Here is a 24,207-nt window from a genome sequence, read left to right as displayed (position 1 = left end):
ATGCACCCTTGGATGTTGCAAAATATTTTAGAAGTACAAATAAAACGTTTTGTATTTTCCTGTTTTCCTATGTGTCAATTATTTTTGTCATAAAACACATAATCGAGTTCAATGAAACCCTGCAGAGAGATAGTCCATGCTTTAAACAAAGCATATTTTAAGTTGTTGCAAGATTCAATTAATAACCATGCCTACAGAAATGACAGGTTTAGCGCATATGCATAAGGAAGGACGTTTTGAGGAGGTTCCCTCAGGACAAAATAATATGAATGACAGAGTGGAAAAATAACGTTTGGCAAGGATTTGTTAGTCCGGAAAACGTATCGCCATCAAGAAAACAGTTAGGAGACGAATCACAAGAGGTAAGGGTGAAACTTTTAAAGCACAGAAACCTGTTTGGTGTTTTACAAAAATGGTGTACAGTAGAGGAAATGGGCACTTTTAGAGCTTGAAGGATCACGTCTTCATTTGAAAAACATGTCATCTGAAGCTTACATGTATTTTTTCTATCTTTTTCTTGACTGTCCCCTCTTCATAGGCAGTATGATGTGAAGAGATTAAACATTATAAAGGGACACCAGCATCTGCATCACAATGCAGTTTTATTAACTTCTCCGTTTTGCAGCATGGACAGACAAAAATAACTCGAGATAACAAAATGCAAATTTTCAAGTAGGTTTTCATTTATTAATTTTAAAAAGTCATCCAGAACAAGCTGGCCCTATGTGAAAAAGTAATATCCCCCTTTATCTAGTAGCTGGTTGTGCTACCCAGTGTTAGCAAAATCTGGTTAGAAGTCTCTTCTGGAGGAAGTCCTCTCTTTTATGCAGCACAGTTTTAATTCAGCCACATTAAAGCATGAATTTGTTGTTTTTGATTATTCCACGCCGTCGTAATCACTCTTAACTTTGACTTTGTCACTTCAAAACCTTCAATTTCTTTGGAGGTGGACTTGGTGCAGCATTTCAGATCATTGTCCTACTGCAAAACAAAAGAGATCTGTAAGGACTGCAGTGCTTTTTGATAGTGCTATATATATTGAATAATTACATAATTATTTCATAATAATTACATAATTACATTTATGTAATTATTAGGGTGAAATGTCTGTAAATGAACATCAAATTAATTTGGGGCTCCTGGTGTTTGGAAATACATTATTTACTGAAATATTCTCTTGTGACGATTTGTCTCTTTTAAAGTGAAAGAAAACCTCACTTTTTCTAATATAGTTTGGAAGAGATGATGAATTAATCCTTAAACAATAAAAACATTACCCATGGTACCTCATACATTCTCTTTTCTTTTTCTTTTTGCATCTCTTCAGCCACATGAAATAGACATAAAAAGCTGATTGTTCACTGTGGGAATCTGGGTCATGCTGCGGCTGACTGGACCTCCCAATGAATACATCGTCTCCAGTTACCATTCCTTTATTAGCAGATCGCGTTTCCTTGCAGCACTGACTGTCCACTGAGTGTTAATGTGCAGAAAATGTGTATTTTTTTCCCCACTAATAAATATTTTACATGATATACAAAAAGGATTTAAGCATGTTTTTCATTAGACTCTCAATTTTGCAATAAGATTAGCTGTTTTGATTAGCTGCAGGCAAGAAATCATCATCATTAATGGAAACGCCAAGCTAGCAAGCGAATGTTCAAACGATATTTGAAAGTCAAATGCGCTCCTGATCTCCGACTGGAGCGAAGGTTCATTTTTCGGCAGGACGACAAACCCAAAGCATGCAAAATCTCAAAGGAGTGGCTTCTGAGCCCCCCTGTGAATCTCTGCAGAGATCTGAAAATGCCTGCACAGGCGTCTCCCATCCAACCAGATGGAGTTTGTCAAAATGTACAAAACGTGAAGAGCTGTGAATACTTTCCAGATGCATTGAAAGTATTCAATGCATTGTGTTGTGAGTTGAAAGGGAAAAAAACCCGTCACTGCTCTTAAATAGCAAATATCATTAGCCAGATAATCAATAAGTTAACCAAATTCAAACACGAGTAAACACTAAAATGATAGAATTAAGTTTCGGTCCTTATTTTTACAACAGCTAAACTCAGCATTCATAAATACATTAATAGGTTATAAAGTGACCTACTGGACTTTATGCAGCAAACTAACAATCAGAGAGAGACCAGTTGGTGAAAGGATCAAGTTAAAGTTTTGATTGTAGAAGTAAAACAGTGATTAACTGAAAGTTTGTATTGAATTCTGCCAGATCCTATCAGATTTTAATTACTAAGACATTTAATTACATTTTAACAGATAAAAAATAAAGTGGAAAATGATGGACACCCTTCCACACTGTAATTACAGATCTATCTGCGGTGCATAAATTAAGTTAACAGATTAAAGTAATTATTTCACATGATCCGCTTTTAGAACTGCAGCGAGAATGTGTCAAATAAAATTAAACACTCTTAAACATGGAGCAAATGCCGAATGACACCTAGGAGACAAAATGAACAGGAACTTACAGGAGAAACGGCTGATAAGCACATAAAAGGACAGCAAAGAGACAAAAAGAATATGCATTAATGGGCATTAAAAATGTCCAGAAAGATATGTTTCCACAACTGGACACAAAACTGAAAAATGAAACCAAAACTCAAAATATGTTGTGCATATTATTAGAAAAGGGTAATTTACTGAATATTCAGTTGATCTCAAATGGCACAGCAGATAGAAAATTAGAATATTAGAACAACAAAGCTTGTGTACAAACCAGAAGTCTCACTTTATCAAACTATGTGTGTTTGGTGCATTTTTATTTAAAGCAAGGTTCTTCTTCATTCATAAAAGTTATTCGCTGTGGATAGAGAAGTCGGAGTAAGAATGTTTTTGTGTTGCTGAAAAATATCACTGGATATCTCTCTAAATCTGTCTTCCCCACTGGAAAACATGGGGGGGTGAGCATCATGATGTGGGTACGCTTTAATTCAGCAGGGATAGGAAAGCTAGCTAGCGATGTCGGACATTTACTCCAAAAGTAGAGCAGTTTTCAGTTTCCAGATCGCCAATGAATTAACTCATGCCAACAATAATGAACATTGAGAAATTAACTGAATATGGCAAAACCATCCATCCATCCATCCATCTTCTTGACACCCTTGTCCCTTAGTGGGATCGGGAGGGTTGCTGGTGCCCATCTCCAGCTAACGTTCCGGGCGAGAGGCRGGTWCACCCTKGACAGGTCGCCAGTCTGTCGCAGGGCAACACAGAGACACTCAGGACAAACAACCATGCACACACACACACACTCACACCTAGGGGCAATTTAGACAGACCAATTAACCTGACATTCATGTTTTTGGACTGTGGGAGGAAACCGGAGTACCCGGAGAAAACCCACGCATGCACAGGGAGAACATGCAAACTCCATGCAGAAAGACCGGGAATCGAACCCAGAACCTTCTTGCTGCAAGGCAACAGCTCTACCAACTGCACCACTGTACAGCCTTATGGCAAGACCAACTGAATATAAAAAAATAAGAAAATAATCAAAACCCAAACACCCAAATGCTGGTAGAGACATACCTCATCAAAACGTCGTAGCTCACTGTAAGTACTGAGTCAATACTGTAAACATGAATGTATGTAATATTAAAAAAAAACAAAAAAACATTTGACTTCATAAATAAAAGTAATAAATTACATTGAAGTTCAACCAAACGAGAAAAAGTCCAAAGGCCATATATCATAAGGGAACATTTTATATTCACTATCTGCTGCACAAAGGCTATTAGAAATACATAAGATGGGCAGACAGAGAAAACCTAGCTAGGATTATTGTATTTCTTTAGCAGCCGGGGGGAGGGGGGGGGGGCCCTCTGGTGCTAAGAAACGAGAGGACTTGTAATCTGCACGTTGTGCAACCTGTTTTGTAAGAAATATGTGCAAGCAGCCTGTGGGAAGCTGCCTACTCCTTGTCCATTCTAATCAGAAAAAGTAAAACATTTGCATTTGTCGAAAAATTATAAATCATTACACTATTCTAATGTATTATCTAATGAAGTCATTAGATAATCAGGGACTTCAGATAATCCCCAACCCATTTTTGCACCGTCTGCATAATCTTTGTGAACCACAAAGTGTCGCAGGAGCAGCTGGAGCTGCAACGACACTGACTGCACGGACCGTTATGACCTCTGGCCTATTTAATTCACTTCCAGGGTTCGGCCTCTAGGGGGGGCTCTCTGCAGCTGATCGTCCCCGGTCCGATCCGAACCCGCTCCAGCAGCATCTCGTCCCGTGGTGCACAGGCAGCGCTCCAGCAAGCCAGAGCTGCTCTTCTCCGATTGGTCAGAAAGCCTCGAAAGATCCGCTCGAAGTTCGCAAGGGACGAAGAGACGTGTTGGGAGGGGCGGAGGGGGGGGGTGAGAGAGCGAACAGGGCCTATCAGGGAGGACTGCCAACTTGGTCGGCTTTTATGATCGCCTTCCTGCTTGTATAAAGCAGCTGGACGGCGCTGAAGGTGAAGCGGCTCTGTGGGTGTGAGGAGAGCGGTCCGGATCTGGATGCTGTAAGTTACAAGTATTTGTTGTAATTCACCTGACCGCCGCCATATTTGTGAAGCAGAAGTGAAAGCATCATCTGAGAGGGTTTATGTTTAGCCCAGCAGAACAATGCATGCTTCATTATTACTGCTGGCGGGATCTATCGTGGACATTTTTTTGTTTAAGCGGGTTTACACCTGATTATAGATTGTGGTTGTATGTGTGTTCCCCCCCCTCCCCCTCCCCCCATCTGTCTGTGAGGGCAGACTGGTCATCTTGTGAGCAGGTGAATCCAGGAAGGGACAGCAGCAGCAGCAGCAGCAGAGAGGAGGATGGGGGGTGGAGGACAGCAGACGGAGCCTGCAGAGCCAGGCAGCGGGAAGGCTGCAGGTGTTTACACCTGGGAGGAGGTGCAGAAGCACCGCAACCGAAACGACCAGTGGCTGGTGGTCAACCGAAAGGTTTATAACATCAGCCAGTGGGTCAAAAGGCATCCAGGAGGTTCCCGAGTAATCGGACATTTCGCCGGAGAGGATGCGACGGTGAGTACGCTTTCTTCATGCAGGGAAATGTCAGTGTTTTCCATTTATGATGTTGATAAATTGCTAAATTACAAATGACAGCATGTCAATTGCTGATGCTTCGCTGTTAGGAAAGTTGTGCTAATCTGTCTGCATTCTACTTCATTATGGAAGTATGATGATTCCTTTTTTTTGTACCTCCATAAATGATTAAAAAAAAAAAAATCCACGTTTTATTGATTTAAAAGTCATCACTTCAAAATTATGGGAAGTTTCAGTTTGCGTTCATTTTAGCCCATCAATTAGTGCAACTGAAATCACAAATCAGTCTTTAAGGTTCAGTTTGTAACCGCTGTGTGGTTTTTGCACACTTTGTTTATGTTGGAGGTATGCATAACCTGTAAGTGCAAATGTTGCCTAAATATGGATGAAAAAAAATCTATATCAGAGAATATATTCTTACATTGACTTGAATATAAGTGAGGTTTAACTGAGAGCTTTCCTTCAAACTGTATGTCAAACTGATTCTTATATTATCTACATATTATCATCATTTCAGGCTTCCACACTGATTTTCATTTATTAACCTACTTAATATGAATCACTTTTAAAAACTAAAGAGTTCAAAGTTTTGTCAGATTTTTTTAAACCTTTTATCCATACTGAACGTTGGCACTTTACCTTTCTGCACTATAAATAGCATTTTTGGTATTCTATGTAGTGGATATTGCAAAATAAAATAACAGAAAATAAAAAAAAAACTGCTTCATTAAAACTTAAAATGTAATGTAACAGAGCTATAAAGAATACATTTGGACATCTATATAATTGAATTTTTCTGTTATATTTCATTAAGAAGCAGGTTGTTAATATTTGAAATTGCAGAATGAACCTCGCTGTGACCTTTGAACGGAGTCACTACGTGGACATGATCTGTGATAAACACTTCATGCTTCTAACTGCACGTCTCTGTGCCTCCAGATGTCAGTTTGACATGTCTTAATGTAATGTTCTAATCTGCTATTACGAATTAAAAATATGTGAACAGAATTAACATTTAATTCTGAAAAGATTCAAATTTGACATTGGAAATACTGGATTTTGGAGCAGCTGGAGCTAGCTGGATTACCAATGACCTCGTTTTTTGTTGGGTTAATACCGGATGCCTCTGGCTAAAGGATATTCACATATATTCATTAATTAACTTTTTCTGAATTGATTTTATTTTCTTTTGTTGTTGGCTTCATTACTAACTAACTTTGAAATTATAAAAGATTTTCTTACCATGGAAACCTGTAAGATTACAACTTAGAAGGTTTCTATTTGGGATCTTTTGATGCATTTTTTTTTAACTTCACTATAATGCTAATTTCTCTACAAAAATAGAAATGAAAAAGATTACACCAGTTGGTTCACACATTTGCACATGGTACATAACCTACGGTTGAAAATGAAGTTGACTTTTTTTTGTCCCTTAAATACCTTTACTTTGCGCAGCTCTCTGCAGATTAGGATTAATGTATAAATTATTTAAAACTATCAATCTAACACAAAAAGAATTAGGCTATCTTTAACACCTTAAAAAAAATCTCCAAATCTCATATTTGGGGAACTGCAGCAATAGGATTCGCCTGTCGCCATGACGCCTGCGATGCTATCTATCTACATCCTAACCCGTTGTTTGGGAAACATGTCTACCTTTTACACAGATGTGATTTTGTGGAGTTTGATGAACTTTGCAGGTGACTGTGGTGAGAAACGAATCATGAACATGTGAAGAAGCACTTCATGTCCACTGTCTGATGTGGTGGAGGACCAGTTATGCTTTGGTTCTGCTTATCTTCCACAGTAACCTTTGTAGAGCTTCATTATTACTGCTTGCGGGATCTATTGTGGAAATAGATCCCGCTAGCAGGTCATTCAGTAGGTGAAAATTAAGTGAAACAAAGGCCAATAAATTTGATACTGGGATTTTACACATTTTTACAACTGTTCTGCAGAAAGTGACTGTTATCTGCATGTTATGGTCAGCACATCGCTCCTAGACTGCAACATTTACAACTAGACATTGTTAGTTGTGAAGTTGCCCTCAGTTGGATTCGGCTCAGCTGTGCTCCAACATATATGTGATTTATTTTTTTTTAACTGCTCTCATCTTTTCTCAGTTTTTACTCTGGTTTATGCCTAAAGCGTCAAATGTTTCTCTTCACAGGAAGTTTTTGCTGCTTTTCATCCTGATCAAAAGTTTGTGCAGAAGTTCCTGAAGCCTCTGCTGATTGGAGAGCTGGTGGCGGCAGAGCCAAACCAGGATGGAAACAAAAGTGTAAGATTTTACATTTAAAGGTGGAAGGGGGCATCTCTGCTGCCTGTGCAGTGTTTTACCTCACATGCACCCATGAACAGCCAACTTCTGTGGCAAATCCATTTTGTAACCTCCATTTGTGGAGGTTGTTAACAACAGTCCACTTGCGTGTAATGGATCATTACAGTTTCCCTTTTGGAATTGAATTCTTTTGGAATAAATTCACATTTCAATGATATTTTAAACTACTGTGATGCTCAACTCCAGTTCTAAGGAATGCATGCATATTTTAGATGTTTCCTGGGTCAATCCAACTGATTCACACAAGTGGCCCATTAAGAGGCCTGTGAATGACTTTATAACATACTAAGGAAGAAATTAAGCCCTTAATTCTGGCAAATCTAAAACATGTACAGCAACAGCTCTTGAGGGCAGCGTTTGGTCTTTATACCTCCATTCAGGTTTTACTGAGATTTATAATATTAAGCATTGCACACACATGTCATATTAAATTTTATAATAAAAGTCACTTTAAATATGTTCTACTTCTCTGCTTGCAGGCAGAACTCATTGAGGAGTTTGATCGTTTGCGGGAGCAGGCAGAGAAAAGAGGCCTTTTTCAAGCGCGGCCTTTATTCTTCTGCCTCCATCTGGTTCACATCGTGCTGCTGGAGGCCCTGGTCTTTCTGCTGCTCTCGCACTGGGGCACGAGCTGGACGATGACGCTGCTGTGTTCAGCTCTGCTCGCAACCGCCCAAGTACTTTCAGCAGCACTAAACTGTCCTTTCTGTCCTCGAGTAACTTCAGATGGATGAAGTAACTACTTTTCCTCTCCATTAGTCGCAGGCCGGATGGCTGCAGCATGACTTTGGTCACCTCTCTGTCTTCAAGAAATCCAAATGGAATCACCTGGTCCACAAGTTTGTAATTGGACACTTGAAGGTAACTCATGGTTTATTCTGTTTACCGTCTGGAGTTCTCTAATAGCTGACTGCTTTTGTTTTTTGTTTTTAGGGAGCTTCAGCCAACTGGTGGAACCACCGACACTTCCAGCACCACGCCAAACCGAACATTTTCAAGAAGGATCCCGACATCAACATGATGGATATCTTTGTGCTTGGGAACACGCAGCCAGTGGAGGCAAGTAGCTCAATAAAAGGAATGCATTTCTAATTCGTCCTGAGCTCTAATGCAGCTTAATAGCTCACTGAACGCCGTGCCTCTCTCTGTTGCAGTACGGCATTAAAAAGATCAAACACTACCCCTATAACTACCAGCACCATTACTTCTTTCTCGGTATGCTTGCTTTAAGACGTTTGGAAAGAGTTGAAGAAGTCTAAATTTGTTCCAGAACTAACTCGTTCATCTCTTTCAGTGGCGCCGCCGCTGCTTATTCCAGTTTTCTACAACTACAACATAATGAAGACCATGTTTACTCGACGTGACTGGGTGGTAAGATGCCCACCTCAGTTTGGAATGAATGTATTTTACATAAAAGGAAATTGTGACTCATTTTCTTTGTAAAGAAACATAAATAACCTGATTATTATTATTTTTTGTTTGTTTTTTTTTTTTTTTTGAAGGATCTGGCCTGGGCTTCCACATACTACATTCGTTACTTCTACTGTTTTGTTCCGCTGTATGGTGTGTTTGGCTCTCTGGCACTCATGATGTTCGTCAGGTGAGAAGGATTTAAAATTTAACTTCTTTTAAAAATGTATGTGTCTAATTAAGGTTGCAAACATGTTCGGGTTTGTTTTAGAGGCCGACAAACAAAGTGGAAAAAAGAACAGTCATGATTTGATTTTTGCATTTCCATTAACTTTTTGTGATAAATCTGCCTGCATTCTTTGCCACACGCTTTTTTTTTACTCTGCTTTCAAACAGAATAAATACAATGAGTCAAAATGTGTCGATGTTAAAACCTGCAGGTTTTTAGAAAGCCACTGGTTTGTGTGGGTGACTCAGATGAGCCACTTGCCAAAGGAGATCGATCACGAGAGACGCCAAGACTGGCTGACCATGCAGGTACCTGCTTTATGATCAACTAATATTAGAGTCTCGTTGTGTGCACTGCTTATCAGAGGTGGAAATTACAGCCAACGGTTTATCTTAATTGAAAATAAGAAATATTTTATCATAAATTTTCTGACATCTTATTCCTGCAAGGTCACACACATTTGCTACAGATTTTGTTTTTATTATTTACTGTATTTTGTTTGGTAAATACTTTGCAGAATACATGATATGTATGATAGTTCCCAGCCACGTCGTCAAAGTGAAAGAAAAGAAATAAAGAAGTACCTTTCAGGTGTTTTAAACTGCATCGTATTATATTGGGACTGGCCAACAGAAAAAAGTGCGTAGTTGTTCAATTTTTGTCACAATCAGAAATCTGAAAAGTGTGTCATTCTTTTAGAGTCCACCTGTACGAAATATAATCTCCATATATTCTGTGAAGGCATTTGAGGTTTGGTGAAGAAAACAATGGTGGACAAGCAGCCCTATGAAAACAAAGGAACATGGCACAGATAAAGCTGTGGAAAGGTTTAAAGTAGGGTTAGACTTGGAAAACAAAAATCAATACCGGAATATCTTCGCACCTTTTAAGACTTTGTGGCGGAAACTTTTTTTAAAAAACTGCCTATCATTTCACATTCCACTTAAAAATGGTGCACTACTTTACATCTGTCTATTACATAAAATAAAATACTTTGAGGTTTGTGGTTGTAACTTGACAAAATGTAAAAAGGTTCCATGTTGACTCTTCGCTCTTTTTCTCTGTTTCAGCTACAAGCCACCTGTAATATTGAGCAGTCCTTCTTCAACGACTGGTTCAGCGGACACCTCAACTTTCAAATCGAGCATCAGTAAGTCAAAGGACTTAAACTTGGACTTTAACTGACTTTGTTGTACCATGTGAGCATTTTTGCAACGTGCTGCAATTTGGACAAAGCCAAAGACTGATGAAGAAAAACAAATGAGTCAGTAAAAAAATTGTAACCAGTTAAAGTAACAAGTACTTGATTTACTCCTCTGGACCTGCAATGGATTTGATACTTACAAAGAGAATGTGTTGTGCTCAGAAAGGCTTGTCCTATTCAGTACTTTGTTAAAAATAAGTATTTTAAATTATATTCACTTGTTGTTTTCTGAATGTAATATTTATTTTTCCTATTTTTTCATCTTTAGCTTACCTCTAAAACTAACGCCCATTCATTTTTGAGTCCATTATTCTGCCTCTCTCTTTCAAGTCTGTTTCCCAGGATGCCGCGCCACAACTACCAGCTGGTGGCACCGCAGGTCCGCGAGCTGTGTGAGAAACACGGGATTCCTTACGAGACGAAAACTTTGTGGCAAGGAATGGTTGACGTGGTCAGGTAATAACCTAGAGCCACTGTCAGGGATATTACAGCTATGTCTTTTGGTGTTGACATCTTTTATGGTTCAGCGGTTTGTGATCATATTGGGCCCCACTGAAATGAATGGAACATCCCATTATTTCTGAAAAATTCTGCAGAAAACCTTGGGATCTTTCACAGCTAAATATTTTCACGTACTTTCAGCAAGAAATGGTATTAAAACTTTAAAGCATAGTCATGTCCTTCAGTTATTTCAAAAGGTCTCCATTATAGCTTTTGCTTGCCTTATGCTCAGTTTTGACGAAAAAAGAAAAAGAAACACTGGCCCACTAACTCTGAGGGTTCCCATGCAAACCCTTCCAGACCTCTTCCCTACCTTAAACCCTCCTTATAACTCTACTTCCAAACCCTCTGTATAAACCCTTCTTTCAGCCCTAATTCCATCCCTAAATTGAACCCTCCTTCCAGCACCAATGCTGACCAGCCCTCCTTCTAACATCCTTCCAAACCCTCTTTATAAACCCTCTTGTCAACCCTAATACCGACCCTAAAACAAACCATGATTCCAACCCTCCTTCCAACTCAACTTCCAACCTTAAATCCTCCTTTCAACCCTAATTCCATACCCTCTTTATCCTTACCATAACCGCTCCCTCTTCCTTGCCTAACCCTAACCTCCCCCAACCCTTGCTCCCCCCTCACCCCCCATTTTCTAACCCTTCACCAAACTAGCATCCTTATCCTAACCTCCCCCTTCTCCTTACCTAATCTAACCTCCCCCACCCTTTTCTCCCCCATCCTCCCCCCTCGCTCTTCTCTCCCCCTCTCCTTCCCCTTCTCTTTCTTTTCTCATACACTTTCCCCCCCCTGGTTTCACATCTATTTTTTCTTCACGTCCCAATCTCCTCTCCTTTCTCCTGCACAGTGCATGACAAAACACTACAAGCTCCGCTTGAGCCCAGCTTAAACGGCGCACACCAGCACCAACGGGAATATGCCAACCATATTCCACGCACCTTACACAGCACATACAAACCAGAAGGTGGCTCCCTGGAGCACCATGCACCGGCCACAAAGAGCAACCATCTGTTGCTCAAGATGGTTCCTGATCTCGAGTGAGAGTGCACTACCTATGAGGAAGCAATATGGGCTGGAACCAATCGTGGTGGGCCCGCGTACCTCGAGAGTGAAAATTCTCAACTACCTAATTCCATACCCTAAATTAAACCCTCCTTCCTTCCAACCTTCTTTCCAACTATAAATTGAACCCTCATTATGAACCCTCCTTCCAACTCTAATCCCAACCCTCCTTTCAAACCTTCTTCCAACTTTACTAATTCCAACTTTAATTCGATGTTCCAATTAGGGTTGGAACATCCTTCCAACCACTTACAGCAGACACACTGCATTTTCATAGAAAATGCACATTTTTTGAGTTACTAACTACATTATTTTGAGGCTCTTAGTCTTTCTTTAAACAGTTATTGAAAACAGGCTCTTAACTGATGTTTTTCTGTTCTTTTTCAGGTCGCTGAAAACGTCAGGGGAACTGTGGCTTGATGCATATCTCCATAAATGATTAGCTGGCTTTTTCACGTTTGTCATATAATATGAAAATCTAATAGATGAAACTGGACTGATCTGTTGTTTTCAGTGTTTAATGTAAAAGAATGTTCTAATCTTTAGTGGACACTAGATTTTTGAGGATCAACCATAATTCAATGTTAACAGGTGACATTATAAAGTGTGACAGACTCATTAAAGACTTTCAACAACAAATAGTGCATCTTTTTTTTTACGTTAGAATAATACTCATGGTAACTTGAAACATAAGAAAATATCAAAAAAAAATAATGCTGAAGACAATAAAACGTGTAACTGGAATTCATCTGGACTGGAAACAGCAAAATAAATTATGGAAACTGCTGCTGCTAAAACGCTACACATGAGTCATTATAGTTTACGTAACAGAAAGATGGTAAATTTTAAAACTTAGAATATACCTTGAAACTCATAAATGGGCATTGCATATGTTTTACGTTTTTCCAGCGAAGCCGTTGGTTCATTGGAGTTATAAATTCAGTGTTATTAAATAAGTGGAACAAAAAAAACAGTATATAAAAATCTGTTGCAAAATATTAATGGTAAATTCTTTAATTATATCATCACAAATATTTACACCAAGAACATTTTCTGTGAATCTTCATGTGATTTTTCATACCAGAACACAAATTTAGTTTATTCTTAACATTTTGTGCAGTTTACATCTCAAACACCAGGTTACAATAGACACTAACGTACATGAATAATAAAAATATGTGCAAAAACCCTTAAAATTGATTAATCTATTTTTACTGTAGCATTATTCAAAACTAATTTTTTTTAAAAACTCATCGAGGAGGAAAATAAATTCCACAATAGATAGCACTAAATAGCTTTTTAAAATGTCACCTGCATCAACTTTACAAGGCCCTAGAGGAAGAGCAATGGAGGCTTCGTTTTCAAACTTATATCTTACTTTTTTAAGTCGTTCAGAGTGTTGAGGTTGATTTTGTCATCAGTATTTTACTTAACTGGGTCACTACGATTTCACTGAGAAATCAAACGGTTTAACCGTGACAGAAAGATTGTAGAGAGAACGCTTTAGAGTTGATTATAATAATCCAATAAGAAGTGAACTTCTTGACAATAACAAATTGTACAGCGGACATTCACTACATTCTTTCATCAGTGATTTTCTCAGCTTGGCTTCCTCGGCGTTTCATTTTGCTCTCTATTTTTTTCCTTTTATGAGAAGATTCATGTTTCATTTAATGAGTCACTGCTTGTTTACACTACCCCAGATCAAAGTCATAATTAACTCAGTTTCTATTGTCCACAAGTAATCAAATAGAAACAAAATGAAAAGACTATGAAATACTATGTGTATCACATAATACCATGCACTAATGTACGACTTTGTCCATGGAATATGAAAAAGATTTTATTCTTAAACAGCTGCAGAAAAAGTTTCCAACGTCAAAATATGCTTCAGCGATAAAAGATTAATTCATTTTAAAGGTTTATATCCATTTTAGGTCTGCCAATAAATTTGGAGGGCGCCATATAAAAGATCCCACTATTACTGAGAAAGGCATTTTGCTTTTTTAAGTTGCCAAAATGTCAAATAACATCAAGAAAAGAAGAATAAGAGCATTTATTCTAATACTTGTCACTGATTTATGTTTACCGACCAGACACAAACTTCTGCCATACACAACAAAACGTACGCTTGCTTTATCTTTCCTGTTAGCATTCACATGAAAATAATTGGCTATGCAATAGAAAATATGTCAAACATCCTGGCACTGATTTTAAAAAGCAACTGCAAAGATTTTAGGTTTTTACAGACAAATTCTGTAAACAGTATAAAACAGTATTATTAAGAACATACACTGACCCTGCCCTCTCATGCACGCGTGTGTTGCATGCATGTCCTGCACATACAGCAAAACTGTGCACAAGTTCCTCTTCTTAGCAGGTAATTTCTTCGATAATTTCATCAATTGAGAAAAATGCAACATAATTTGGAAACACTTGAAAAACAAACATCTAACATTTTACAAAATAAATATGCAATTAATAATGAGCGTATTCAATCTTGTTTGTTTCTTTTTTTATCTGAGGATCACGAGAAAATAAATTTTGCAAGCTGCTGCACTTGGGGTGGCGGGTGGCGCTCCACGTGTTCAGTCGAAGCTGCTTGTGGAGTCGACCTTCTCCTTCCTTCGCGTCATGATTTCCTGCAGCTCAGAGTCTCCTTGGGACCTCTGGAAAGAAAGCACATTTGATGCTTTGTATCATTTTGTTCTCTGAGGCATTCCCAGAACACAGCAGCTACATTAGAGAACAAAATGCTGCAGTTTTATGAGAAAGGTCCAAAAGTTGAGCAGAGGCTATAACTTCTTAAACAGTTCTAGATGTTTATGTTACTAAATTCTTTCTTAAAAAGGCCAACTTTACCAATCTTTGCTTTGTTCAACATTTTCAAATTTGTATGTATTGTCTATTATCCTATTTACGTTACATCTGACTGTTCTGTTTGCTGAACTGTTGTTACAGTAACTCTCCTGAAGGTGGCAGCAAAGGAAAACTTTTGGAAAAAACGATAACACTTAGCAACGTCAGCACAAACGATTAAACTGTAACACATTTTACCAAATTTGCTGTTGAAGCTAACCTATTTTGAAAATTTCCTTTATGTCTATAATAAAATAGAAAACAATATTTTAAACCAGTTCAGAGTCCAACTTAAGAGTTGTAAAAAATAAAATAAAATAAAAATAAAGTAGTAAATTTGCAGAACCATCTTGACTGAGAGTTGAGAATACAATGGCACCAGACTGGATCATGTGTTGTCAATTTCATTTTCAGTCTATTTGCAATAAAACCTGAGAGCAGCCAGGATATTCAAATAACAGGGCATAAGTGGACCCAGCAAAAAAAAAAAATTGAGTACGGTTGTAATGGCAAACAAAGTTATGGTTGGCTACGTGTTTTTTATTTGACGTCAGTTTTGCACACTTTAATAAAAAATGAATTCTTATTTGTTTAGATTATTTTTCATCAAAAAATTAGTCATTTGATTTTTTTGACAGCAACCCTAATTTTAATTCTTGTCAAATTGTGATTAACTTTATTGAACTTCTTGACTTTCTTCTTCTTTTCTTTTTCAGTTTGAGTGTCAATGTTGGAAACTTTGACTTTACAAGTGCTGTCAGATAGTTGATTTTAATCACCTCTGAGTCATTTTTTCTACTAAACATGTATTCATTTAAAACTATATCCTTCAATTTGAAAGCTGTTGACAGCTCCTACATTTCTAAATGCACACTTTGTCCCAACTTGCCCAGGTATTGTATAGTATGAAGATTTCACACAACATCAATAAAAAGACTCTAAGAAAAAAACTGGTTTTTAAGCAGGTTGCATGCAGAGGATTGTGGCCAACCTCTAATTGTCCTTTCTGCAGAGACACCTGATTGAAGACACGGCCGCCTTCGTCCCCGCACACGGCCTTCAGCTCCTCTTTGTTCAGGGAAAACAGCTGCGCTCCTGTCAGGATTCCCAAACATTCAACAGTCCTGCAGAAGGGACAGTAAGACAGTTTATTGTAGTAGCATTTGAGACACATCTGTAGCATTTCTGAGTGTGATGTTGCTCCTAACAGAGGGCACGTCGTTGCTGGTTACACAGTGAAGAACCAGATACAGTCTTCTCTAGGCACGGTGGCATGTTGCAGCAGGAAAAACCTTGGTGTCAGAAGTGGCATAAGGAACATGTGGATTCCTCTGAAGTGAGTTTGTTCCAGCCCCTGGGGGGATGCCTCTCAAATATTTCCACATTTAAAAAGGAATTACACCTTCAGCTATGCCTTCCAGTGCCTGATCTGTGAGTCATCTCTTCATAACAATATAGCCACATAAAAGCCACCTCTTCAACCGTCTCCCAATCAACGACTCTAAAAACTTGCTCAACATGACTGAAGAACAGTCACTTAATGACTCTGTAGTACCTGCATTATTGCAGGTGCAGATGGTGCAGAACATGAAGGTGCTGCACAGCTCTTTTCATTGCGATCTGACTTCTAAAGCCACTGTGCAGTCGTCCATACTCAAAGCAAATGCTCCTTTCTGATTGCCATCAGCATCAGAAAGATGGAGATCCTTGTCTGTCTTTAAGAGAGTCTTGAAAACAGACATGAACGCCAGTTCTTCTGACTCTTCTGACAATTCAACACGCCTCACCTAAAGTGGATGCATCTTGTTACTCACTTGTTAGCCACCTTGGATAAAGACGCCTACTGAATGATTAACGTTATATAAATGTAATGTCACCTTTATGACTAATGAGAGCAGTTCAGGTCATCTGAAAAATGAAATAATCTCTCACGTTCTTGCGCATGAATATACCGTATTTTTACAGTTTATTGTTGCTGAATCCTTTTATTTCCATGTACGGAGCCTAGGAAGGTATTAATACCTCGTAAGCCTTTTCATCTTTGTCCTTTATATCATAAACTGCAAAGATTTTATGTAATCAACCAAACTGTGAAGTGGGAGGAAAATGAGACGTGGATTTAAAAATGTTTGGCAGTTTCTGAAATAGATTTTGGTCTGAACTTTGGCTAGGCCATTCTAACACATGAAAACAACAAAAAACAATCTACTGTAGATCGTGTTGTATAAAAGGGTGCAGTATGCTGCTGTCTGAATGAAATACCTTGTTGATGTTAGCAGTCAGAGGGGAATACAGAGACTGATTCCAGGTGATAGAAAGGTAACATTATCTCAAATAACTACTCATTATATACAAGGTATGTAGAATGCCTTCTCAAAAAGAACATGTGAAACATTGAAACAGATGTGCAACAGCAGCAGAAGACCGACACGTGGGGGTAGGGGGAGGAGGGGAGGGGGGGCACTGCTGACAGGTACGAACAGAAAACTGACATTATTGTAACCTGGAATATAACAGACAAGAAAACCGACTGGTTTGCACAATCGGTCTCAGTTTCACCTGATTTACAAAATGATGTATGATATATCAGTGTTTTTCCAACTCTGGTCTTCAAGGCACACTACCCTGCATGTTTGAGGCATTTCCCAGTTTCAGCACACACTGCTTCTACTGATTGCTGATTAACAGGCGTTTGCTGAGCTGCAAGTCATCTGAGTCGGGTGTGTTAAAGCAGAGAAACATCTAAAACATGCAGGGCGGCGAGCCTTGAGGGCTGGGGTTGGTATAGATTATAAACCTTGCCTTCCACCTCCAAATGTGCAGTAGTATTAGTCTAACACAAAAATGGTTTTGGGGAAGAAAAACCCCCCAGGAATTTTATGACTATAAAGAGTAATCAAAAACACATCACTGCCGTTGGGCTTTTAAGTGAGCAAATAGAGGATGTGTGCAACGAAGCAAACTTACTGTTTAGAGAAAGCTTTTGCATTGAGCCACATTGTCACCTGCCCTGGAGATGACTCGGAAGTTAATGGCACCCGTGGGGCCGCCGGGCGCTCTATCCGGATCTTTCTGGGTGGCGGGTTTTTGTTTGCTGTGATTTTCATCAGTAGCTCGTTATTAACCTCGTCCATCTCTGCAGAACAGAAACGTGATAGAAACGGAAGTAAGACCAAGTGTTTTGTTTAAACATTCTCCGTTTGTTGTTTTTGCTGTGTGCGTTGACTCACTTTTGTCTTTCTGTATTCCCCCTTTGAAACTGTCCCTCTTGTGCAGAAGTTCAGTGGGCGAACCCCTGTAGTCGCTCTGGAATCACACAGCCACACACACACACACACACACACACACACACACACACACACGCACACACGCATACACACACACACACACACGCACACACGCAGACACACACACACACACACGCACACACGCAGACACACACACACACACATAGTCGCAGTTCAAGACAGAGAAACCACAATGTTATTACAAAAACCGGTTCAGCTTCCTACTCTTTCTCCGGCCGATTCATTTTTGAATGAAAGCCAGAAGCAAAATATGCGAACGCGTATTTTGAACAAGGAAGAGGAGCTGTATGCACGAGCTGACGCAGGATCTTTGTTGTGCATGCCGTCTAGAGGAAGTGCACACTGGAATGTTACGTAGGAAGTGCTGACAAAGTTGTAGAGAGCAGCTTGCAGCTCACACTTCAGAATATTCTGTCTTTCCATTTTTTTTTAGGTCTGTAAGAGTCTTAATTCGCCATTCAGCAATATTTGCTCTACCATACAAAAATTCTCCAAATCTGTCTCCAGCCTTCATCAGGAGATTCCTACAGATTTTCTCTCAGACTTAGTTCTGAACTCCAGCCCAGTCATCCGGAAAACTTTAATTTTGTTCTCATGAAATCATCATTTTGTTTGTTTGGATGGAAATTTGCGCTTACGGTGATGCTCAGGGATGACTCTTTTTCTTAAGATTTTGGGGTGAGAAACTACTCACATTTAGTAAAAAATGACTTGAAATATGTCTCTGCAGAGTAAAGACGCCATATTTGTTTGTTTTTGTTCAGTTGAATCATATGGGATATTTATGAAATTTCACGTGGAGGTTATGAAATAAACTTTGTCTCTTTTACTCAACAGAAATTGACTTTTCACAGAGGTATGTACACTTTCTATATACCAAAAACATTTAGTGAAAGGAAAGTGTGTTTTTCTTGCCCTGGTATAGAAGTAGCAGCCTCTGCATCATCTCTCAAAGCCTGAGCCAAAATATTTAGGAAACCAGAGTGATGATATGTGTACGAGTTTGCAGTGTTTCTCAATGTGTCTTGAACAGAGAGGACTGCAGTAAACGTTGTGCATGCAGAGTTGGTAAGTTACCGGGTAGGGCTCTTCTGGTTCTTCTAGCCTTACAACATCCAGGATGTTGTATGGGACGTAGCCGGATTGGCCGCTGCGATTCCGTAGTTTCCACCACTGTTTGTTGTCTTCCAACACCTGCGAGAAAGATTCAACAGCTCACTCCACAACACAGGAAGCTGGAGTAGATGTAATGCATTATCCCACAACGCTTCATTTACAGGGCACCGTTCTGATGCAAAAGTAAACATCTCGATTGAAACTGTAAAAAAAAAACAAAAAAAAAAACAGGAAACCGTGGTGTTACAACCTCAAGGACTTCATCCTGCAGCACTGACAGCTCGTTGGGATTCCGCGCCACAAAATTGTAACGGATTTTGGCATATTTACGGTTGCTATGCATCCCATTTGGTGGGGAATGATTGACGTAATACTAAAAAAAAGTGACAAAACAAAGAAAACAGATACATATTTAAAGACAGAGCATGTACATTTAATAAATCTGAACTGAAGTAGGGAAACAAAAGCATCTTACATTGTCAGGTGAGTGTCTTCTGTAGTCAGGGCTTGTGGGAGATGCAAGTGGACTGGGTGGTCCCTCGGTTTCCCACGGAGACGTCAAGAAAAAGTCTGCAGGTGGCTCCCATCCATTTCGAAACTTGGGGTAATAAGGAGGCGCGCACTGATCTCTGGGCCAATCTGCTCTGTAAGAGGAGGAATGACATATTGTTTAAAAGTGATCCATGTGATTCACATAATAAGCAGACAAAGCCAGCAGCAGGAGCGGCAGCACTCCACATGTCAACACACCTGGGTCTGGTCCATCCGTCACCAAGCAGCTCAAAAGTGGTCATCTCTTTGGGGGTGAGGTGTCCGCGCAGGAAGTCGACGGCATCCATCGAAAGATGAGGGGAGATGACGGAGCGCACCAGGTCAGGACTTCCACACGTCTGCAGGACCTGACAACATGGTTTAAAGGTTCACAGTTGGACCTGACTGAAAGAGTAGTGCTCATTATCTCCTCTGAATACTCAAAAGAAATCATGCCCAGGTACTCTCCAGGTAAAGATGGCATAACAGGCATAAAATCGTGGAGCGCTTTGCAAAAACGTTAACGACCTTAAGATATTTGCAATACTTCAAAAATACTTTCAGTGCAATTGTGAAGTGGTAGAAAAATGACATATTTTTGCATTGTCTTTTACAAATAAAAGTCCTAAAAGTTTGGCATGCACTTGTATTCTTCATTTATTGCCCCAATACCCCCTACACTTAATACAACATCACCATCTGCCTTGCACAAATCAGAAAACAGTGTCTACTTGTGGACAATTTCAGCTCATTAAAAATACAAATATCCTGTGACGTTAAAGCAGCAAACCTGCCAAGACGTGTCTGTCACTCTGGAGGAGCTGCAGAGATGCACAGCTCAGGGAAGAGGACTACTACAATTAGTCAAGCATGCCACAAATCTGACCTTCATGCACATGTTAAGGAAGGTATTCTGACCAAATGAGTAAACATTCTGGTTAAAGTCCAGAAACAAATCAAAAGAAGAATCTGCTACTAGGCTTCAAATGATCTGTTTACAGATGCGCACCATACAATCTGACTGAGTTTGAGCTAGTCTAAAAAGGAAGCCTATAAGTCTATAAGCTATGTGAAGCTGGTAGAGACAAGACAGCGTGAGCGGCCGAAAAATAAGGGTTCTAAAAAGCGCTTTTCACTTTTCTTTTTTTTATTTGAGTGTCCTTTAAAAACATCTATGCTAATGTGTTAGTTTATCACACAAAATCCCGAAAAAATACAGTGGTGTTCAAACTGTATGAAAACCTTTTGTATTTCTCGACTGGAAAAGTTAATCATATAACCTAAGCTTGTATAAAATTAAACAGTGAAAACAATAAAGCAATTAATAAACAGGATTAAAAAACAAGAAGCGCATAAAACAAATATAATCTGAATAAAAATCTTTTGTGTTAGACTAAAATCTTTAGCTTTACAAATCCACACACCATCTTCTGCAGCACAGTTTCAGGAGAGAAACACCTGCTTGGGCAATGTAGACGGCAGCTAAAATAGGTCAACTTTCCTCAGAAACATCACAGAAATCTCAAGAGTTCACAAATCATTTTCTGTGCTGCAGTATCGAAGGAGTGGCTGAACACTCCAGCTTTGAAAGCCATGCGTGTCGCTCCAGTTGGTTAAGTGTTTGAGCAGAGCACCGAGAGTGGGTGTGGTGCCAGAGTAAAAAAAAAAAAAAGAAACCAAAGAAACCACAAATATCTGATGTGACAAAAATGCAAGCGATGAACTGAATTTAAAGAGCAGTCTGTCAGAGGCCTCTCAGCTCAGCCAAGTTTCATTTTAACCAAAACAAATATTTTAGTGAAGGCCCCTCAGTGAGAGAAAGACGGCTTTCCTCAGCCACATTAAACTCGGGCAGGTTATGGTTTTTATCTCTTACCAGCTCCAAAGGTCCAAACAGGAAATGAACCAGCTCCGGAGCACTTGGGTTCTGTAGATGTTTCTTCAGTTTGGCCTGCAGGGGGCAGAGTGGCAAACGGTCACTGGAGAGTCGATGACCAGAGAGCGGCCGTTCACCGACGGAGGTTAGAAGCTTTGATATCTCACCAAGAGGTTGAGGGCCAGCTTCAGTTTCTGCAGGCTGTCAATGAACTCTGCTTCAGAGGGGGGCCTGGCCCGCAGGGTCAGCATGCCCTCTGTAAGCAAGAACAACAACAGTGACCACACGCAGAGGTCAGGGTTACCGGCTGCTCCACACCCCTGCTGCAGACAGGACGCAGGTTTCACTTTCTTGGCAAAGGACCAAAGTCATAAATGTTCTTTTTTTTTTTTTTTGTTTCTTTTTCATCCATTCCAGAACATTTTATCGCTGAAGCGATACACCGAAGGAAGGCAATAAACAGCTGACCTTGACCAGGGCAAGAAAAACTCCTACAGAGTTTCATAACCAGTGACTCAGCTGGTTGAACAAAAAGTTTATGACGCAGGAGATGTTGGATATAAAATGGGAGTTTAAGATAAATGTTGACTGCTTTCGTAAATTGGCGCTTCTGTAGTATTTACTTTTCCGTTGCGTCATTATTCAATGGGGGGGAGGAAAAATTACAAGTTTGCCGTAATATTTTTACCAGTATGAATGTGAAGGAGGAAAGTCTCTCTTCCACTTGCTGGTTTGTTGGATCTTTGTAGATTGAATTGCTTTCCATAAATTCTCAACTACAAAGAGTTTCCAAGCTGGTTGTAAATCTCAGACTCCCTTTCATGTTTAATGAACCACTTCCCATCTGTTTGCTAGGTCTTCAAAAACGTTCAGCGAGTCAAAAAATCAGCCATCTAAATGCTTTTTCACAGCACAACCTTGCATGATGCTGATCAGCTGCATGGCCAAGTTTTTTTTTGTACCAACAGACCAAGATGTTTATGTCTCGTTACCAGTCACACATAATTTCTTTTCATGAAGAATTGAACATACAGAAACGCCGAAAAGATACTCTGGAATAAAAGGCCACGTATTTAGTCTATTAAAGAATCAATAAACAAGAATACATTTGAAAATCTGGTTAAATGCAGCTGTTCTGCACTGTTGGTACTGTTTGAACATGCTTTTGTAGGGTTTTAGCTATTTATTATACTGATTTCAATATCATTTCAAGTTTGCTCGTGTTTTTTTTTCTGATTAAATGATAATGAAGGAATCTGAAGCTGCAAAGCAGATACTAACTTCAGCCTCTCTAACCAGTCAGTATTCCAGCAGCGCTTCCACGCTGATCCTCCAAGCTGTCACCGTTTCTTCTTTTAACCACACAACAAAAATGTCTCCATACAGACATTTTAAAAGTAGTGAGAGCTTTTCAATGCCTACTTAACTGAGTGCTGTCAGCCAGTCTGATCAGCAGTTTTAGTCATAATAACACCTGTTGAACTAAATACCTCACACAGCAACAACAGCTGAGTAGAGCTTCCCAGACAGACAGTTTGATGAGAAACATTGTTGTATTTTAATACTGCAAGATCTTGTCATACTTGATCAAACTAATCTTTGATTCATCTAGAAAAGTTTCTACCTTTCAAATGTAAAAAAAAAAACAACAACCCATAAAACATGGAAGTAGATAAAGTGTTGACAAAACATGCATAAATATGATAAAATGACCAGCACACAGGACACAAAGAGAACCACACATCGCAACGTGAGCAATATGTCCATATTGTCACGCTGATTGAGCCACTGCAGAAGAAGAAAGGTTGACAGACCTGCTGGTCCTTTCTTCTTGTTCTTCTTACTCTTGTTGCGTTGATTGAGCTGATAAAAAGCCTCGGCTGCCTTCTGCAGCCGCGCCACAAAGATCTCGATGTCGTCCAGGGCACAGTTGAGGATTTGCTGAAGAATAATAATAAAAACAATCATGTGCGCTGTAGTCGCTATGAGCTCATGAGAAGGACAATGATGACCACCACAGTGGATATCAAATCTCACCACATCCTTCTCAATGCGCTGGGCCAGCTTTTCATGCGACTCTGCATCTTGCGGACCTGCAAGTGGAGAAACTGTCATTAATCGCAATGAAACAAAATATTAAAACCATAACTGGTAAAATTATGTTCTGCTACTGAAATGTGCGAGTTTGCGTGACTGCATAACTCTGCGTGCGTTCTCACCGTGAGTGTGTGCAGCGGCTGCCGCTCGTCTATTTGCAACAGGTGGCGGGCCCCTGGGGGCCGAGGGAGGGAGGATGGTTTCTCTCTGACGCTTCATTTTTTCCTGGTTCACCCTGAACAGGGAGAATGGTGCAAAATGCATCACTGGCTGTCATTATTGCCACAAAAGTAGAGGTAACCAGTGAAACAAATATGTGTTTGTGTACACCATTTTTCTCACTTGAGGGTTTCCAGCCTCATTTTTTTTCCATGTTTGTTGTCGCCAAGAGCACTGTCTATGTCTGCGTGAACCAACTCAGCCTGCATGAAGAGACACAGAGGGAAGAAAAGAAATGTTTTTAAAAATCACAGTTCTAGGTGAGTGGTTTTAAAGTTACATCTAAACTTATTTTTCTTTTTTAACAGTTGACTTTGAATGGGTTTGCTCAACAAGTTCCGTTTTGCAGAAGCTTTTTCACACAAAAGGTA

The 24,207-nt window shown here is 39.5% G+C and overlaps 2 protein-coding genes across 5 annotated transcripts in view; one reads left to right on the top strand and one right to left on the bottom strand.

Annotated features, from left to right (window-relative positions):
• The first annotated feature begins 4,216 nt into the window (after nt 1-4,216).
• On the top strand, nt 4,217-12,474 carry LOC103466511 (fatty acid desaturase 2-like). Of its 2 annotated transcripts, none has more exons than XM_017305375.1 (13): nt 4,217-4,531; nt 4,772-5,047; nt 7,239-7,349; nt 7,889-8,086; nt 8,169-8,270; nt 8,343-8,468; nt 8,564-8,624; nt 8,704-8,780; nt 8,912-9,009; nt 9,260-9,356; nt 10,119-10,198; nt 10,583-10,708; nt 12,218-12,474. In XM_017305375.1, the coding sequence occupies exons 2-13, from the start codon at nt 4,838-4,840 to the stop codon at nt 12,267-12,269; spliced, it is 1,338 nt and encodes a 445-aa protein (XP_017160864.1). In that variant the 5' UTR covers nt 4,217-4,531; nt 4,772-4,837; the 3' UTR covers nt 12,270-12,474. The 2 variants fall into 2 exon arrangements, with proteins under 2 accessions (XP_017160864.1, XP_008410349.1); XM_008412127.2 differs by having other exon boundaries at nt 4,767-5,047.
• A 340-nt stretch (nt 12,475-12,814) lies between these two features.
• The window catches only part of eps8l2 (EPS8 signaling adaptor L2), a 30,141-nt gene continuing 18,748 nt past the window's right edge, over nt 12,815-24,207 (bottom strand). For all 3 annotated transcript variants that reach the window (XM_008412129.2, XM_008412128.2, XM_008412130.2), the window contains 14 exons: nt 23,960-24,039; nt 23,740-23,852; nt 23,558-23,613; nt 23,335-23,461; nt 21,688-21,776; nt 21,521-21,595; nt 19,864-20,012; nt 19,589-19,757; nt 19,364-19,486; nt 19,075-19,191; nt 17,920-17,995; nt 17,657-17,825; nt 15,681-15,813; nt 12,815-14,499 (listed from right to left, as the gene is read on the bottom strand). In XM_008412129.2, coding sequence (XP_008410351.1) covers nt 14,419-14,499; nt 15,681-15,813; nt 17,657-17,825; nt 17,920-17,995; nt 19,075-19,191; nt 19,364-19,486; nt 19,589-19,757; nt 19,864-20,012; nt 21,521-21,595; nt 21,688-21,776; nt 23,335-23,461; nt 23,558-23,613; nt 23,740-23,852; nt 23,960-24,039 — 1,557 coding nt within the window. In that variant the 3' untranslated portion in view covers nt 12,815-14,418. The remainder of the gene's footprint in view (nt 14,500-15,680; nt 15,814-17,656; nt 17,826-17,919; nt 17,996-19,074; nt 19,192-19,363; nt 19,487-19,588; nt 19,758-19,863; nt 20,013-21,520; nt 21,596-21,687; nt 21,777-23,334; nt 23,462-23,557; nt 23,614-23,739; nt 23,853-23,959; nt 24,040-24,207) is intronic.

The sequence above is a fragment of the Poecilia reticulata genome, linkage group LG6, assembly GCF_000633615.1.
Source record: "Poecilia reticulata strain Guanapo linkage group LG6, Guppy_female_1.0+MT, whole genome shotgun sequence".
In the NCBI taxonomy this organism is placed as follows: domain Eukaryota; kingdom Metazoa; phylum Chordata; class Actinopteri; order Cyprinodontiformes; family Poeciliidae; genus Poecilia; species Poecilia reticulata.
The sequence above is the reverse complement of the archived record's forward strand: the minus strand, read 5'-3'. Positions and strand labels throughout refer to the sequence as shown.

What these genes read in the sequence shown, in the direction of transcription:
- LOC103466511 (XM_017305375.1), top strand. Translation starts at nt 4,838, where the DNA reads ATGGGGGGTGGAGGACAGCAGACGGAGCCTGCAGAGCCAGGCAGCGGG. An exon ending in GCACCATTACTTCTTTCTCG is followed by an intron (nt 8,625 to 8,703) that starts GTATGCTTGCTT and finishes CATCTCTTTCAG; the next exon opens with TGGCGCCGCCGCTGCTTATT. An exon ending in GGAATGGTTGACGTGGTCAG is followed by an intron (nt 10,709 to 12,217) that starts GTAATAACCTAG and finishes GTTCTTTTTCAG; the next exon opens with GTCGCTGAAAACGTCAGGGG.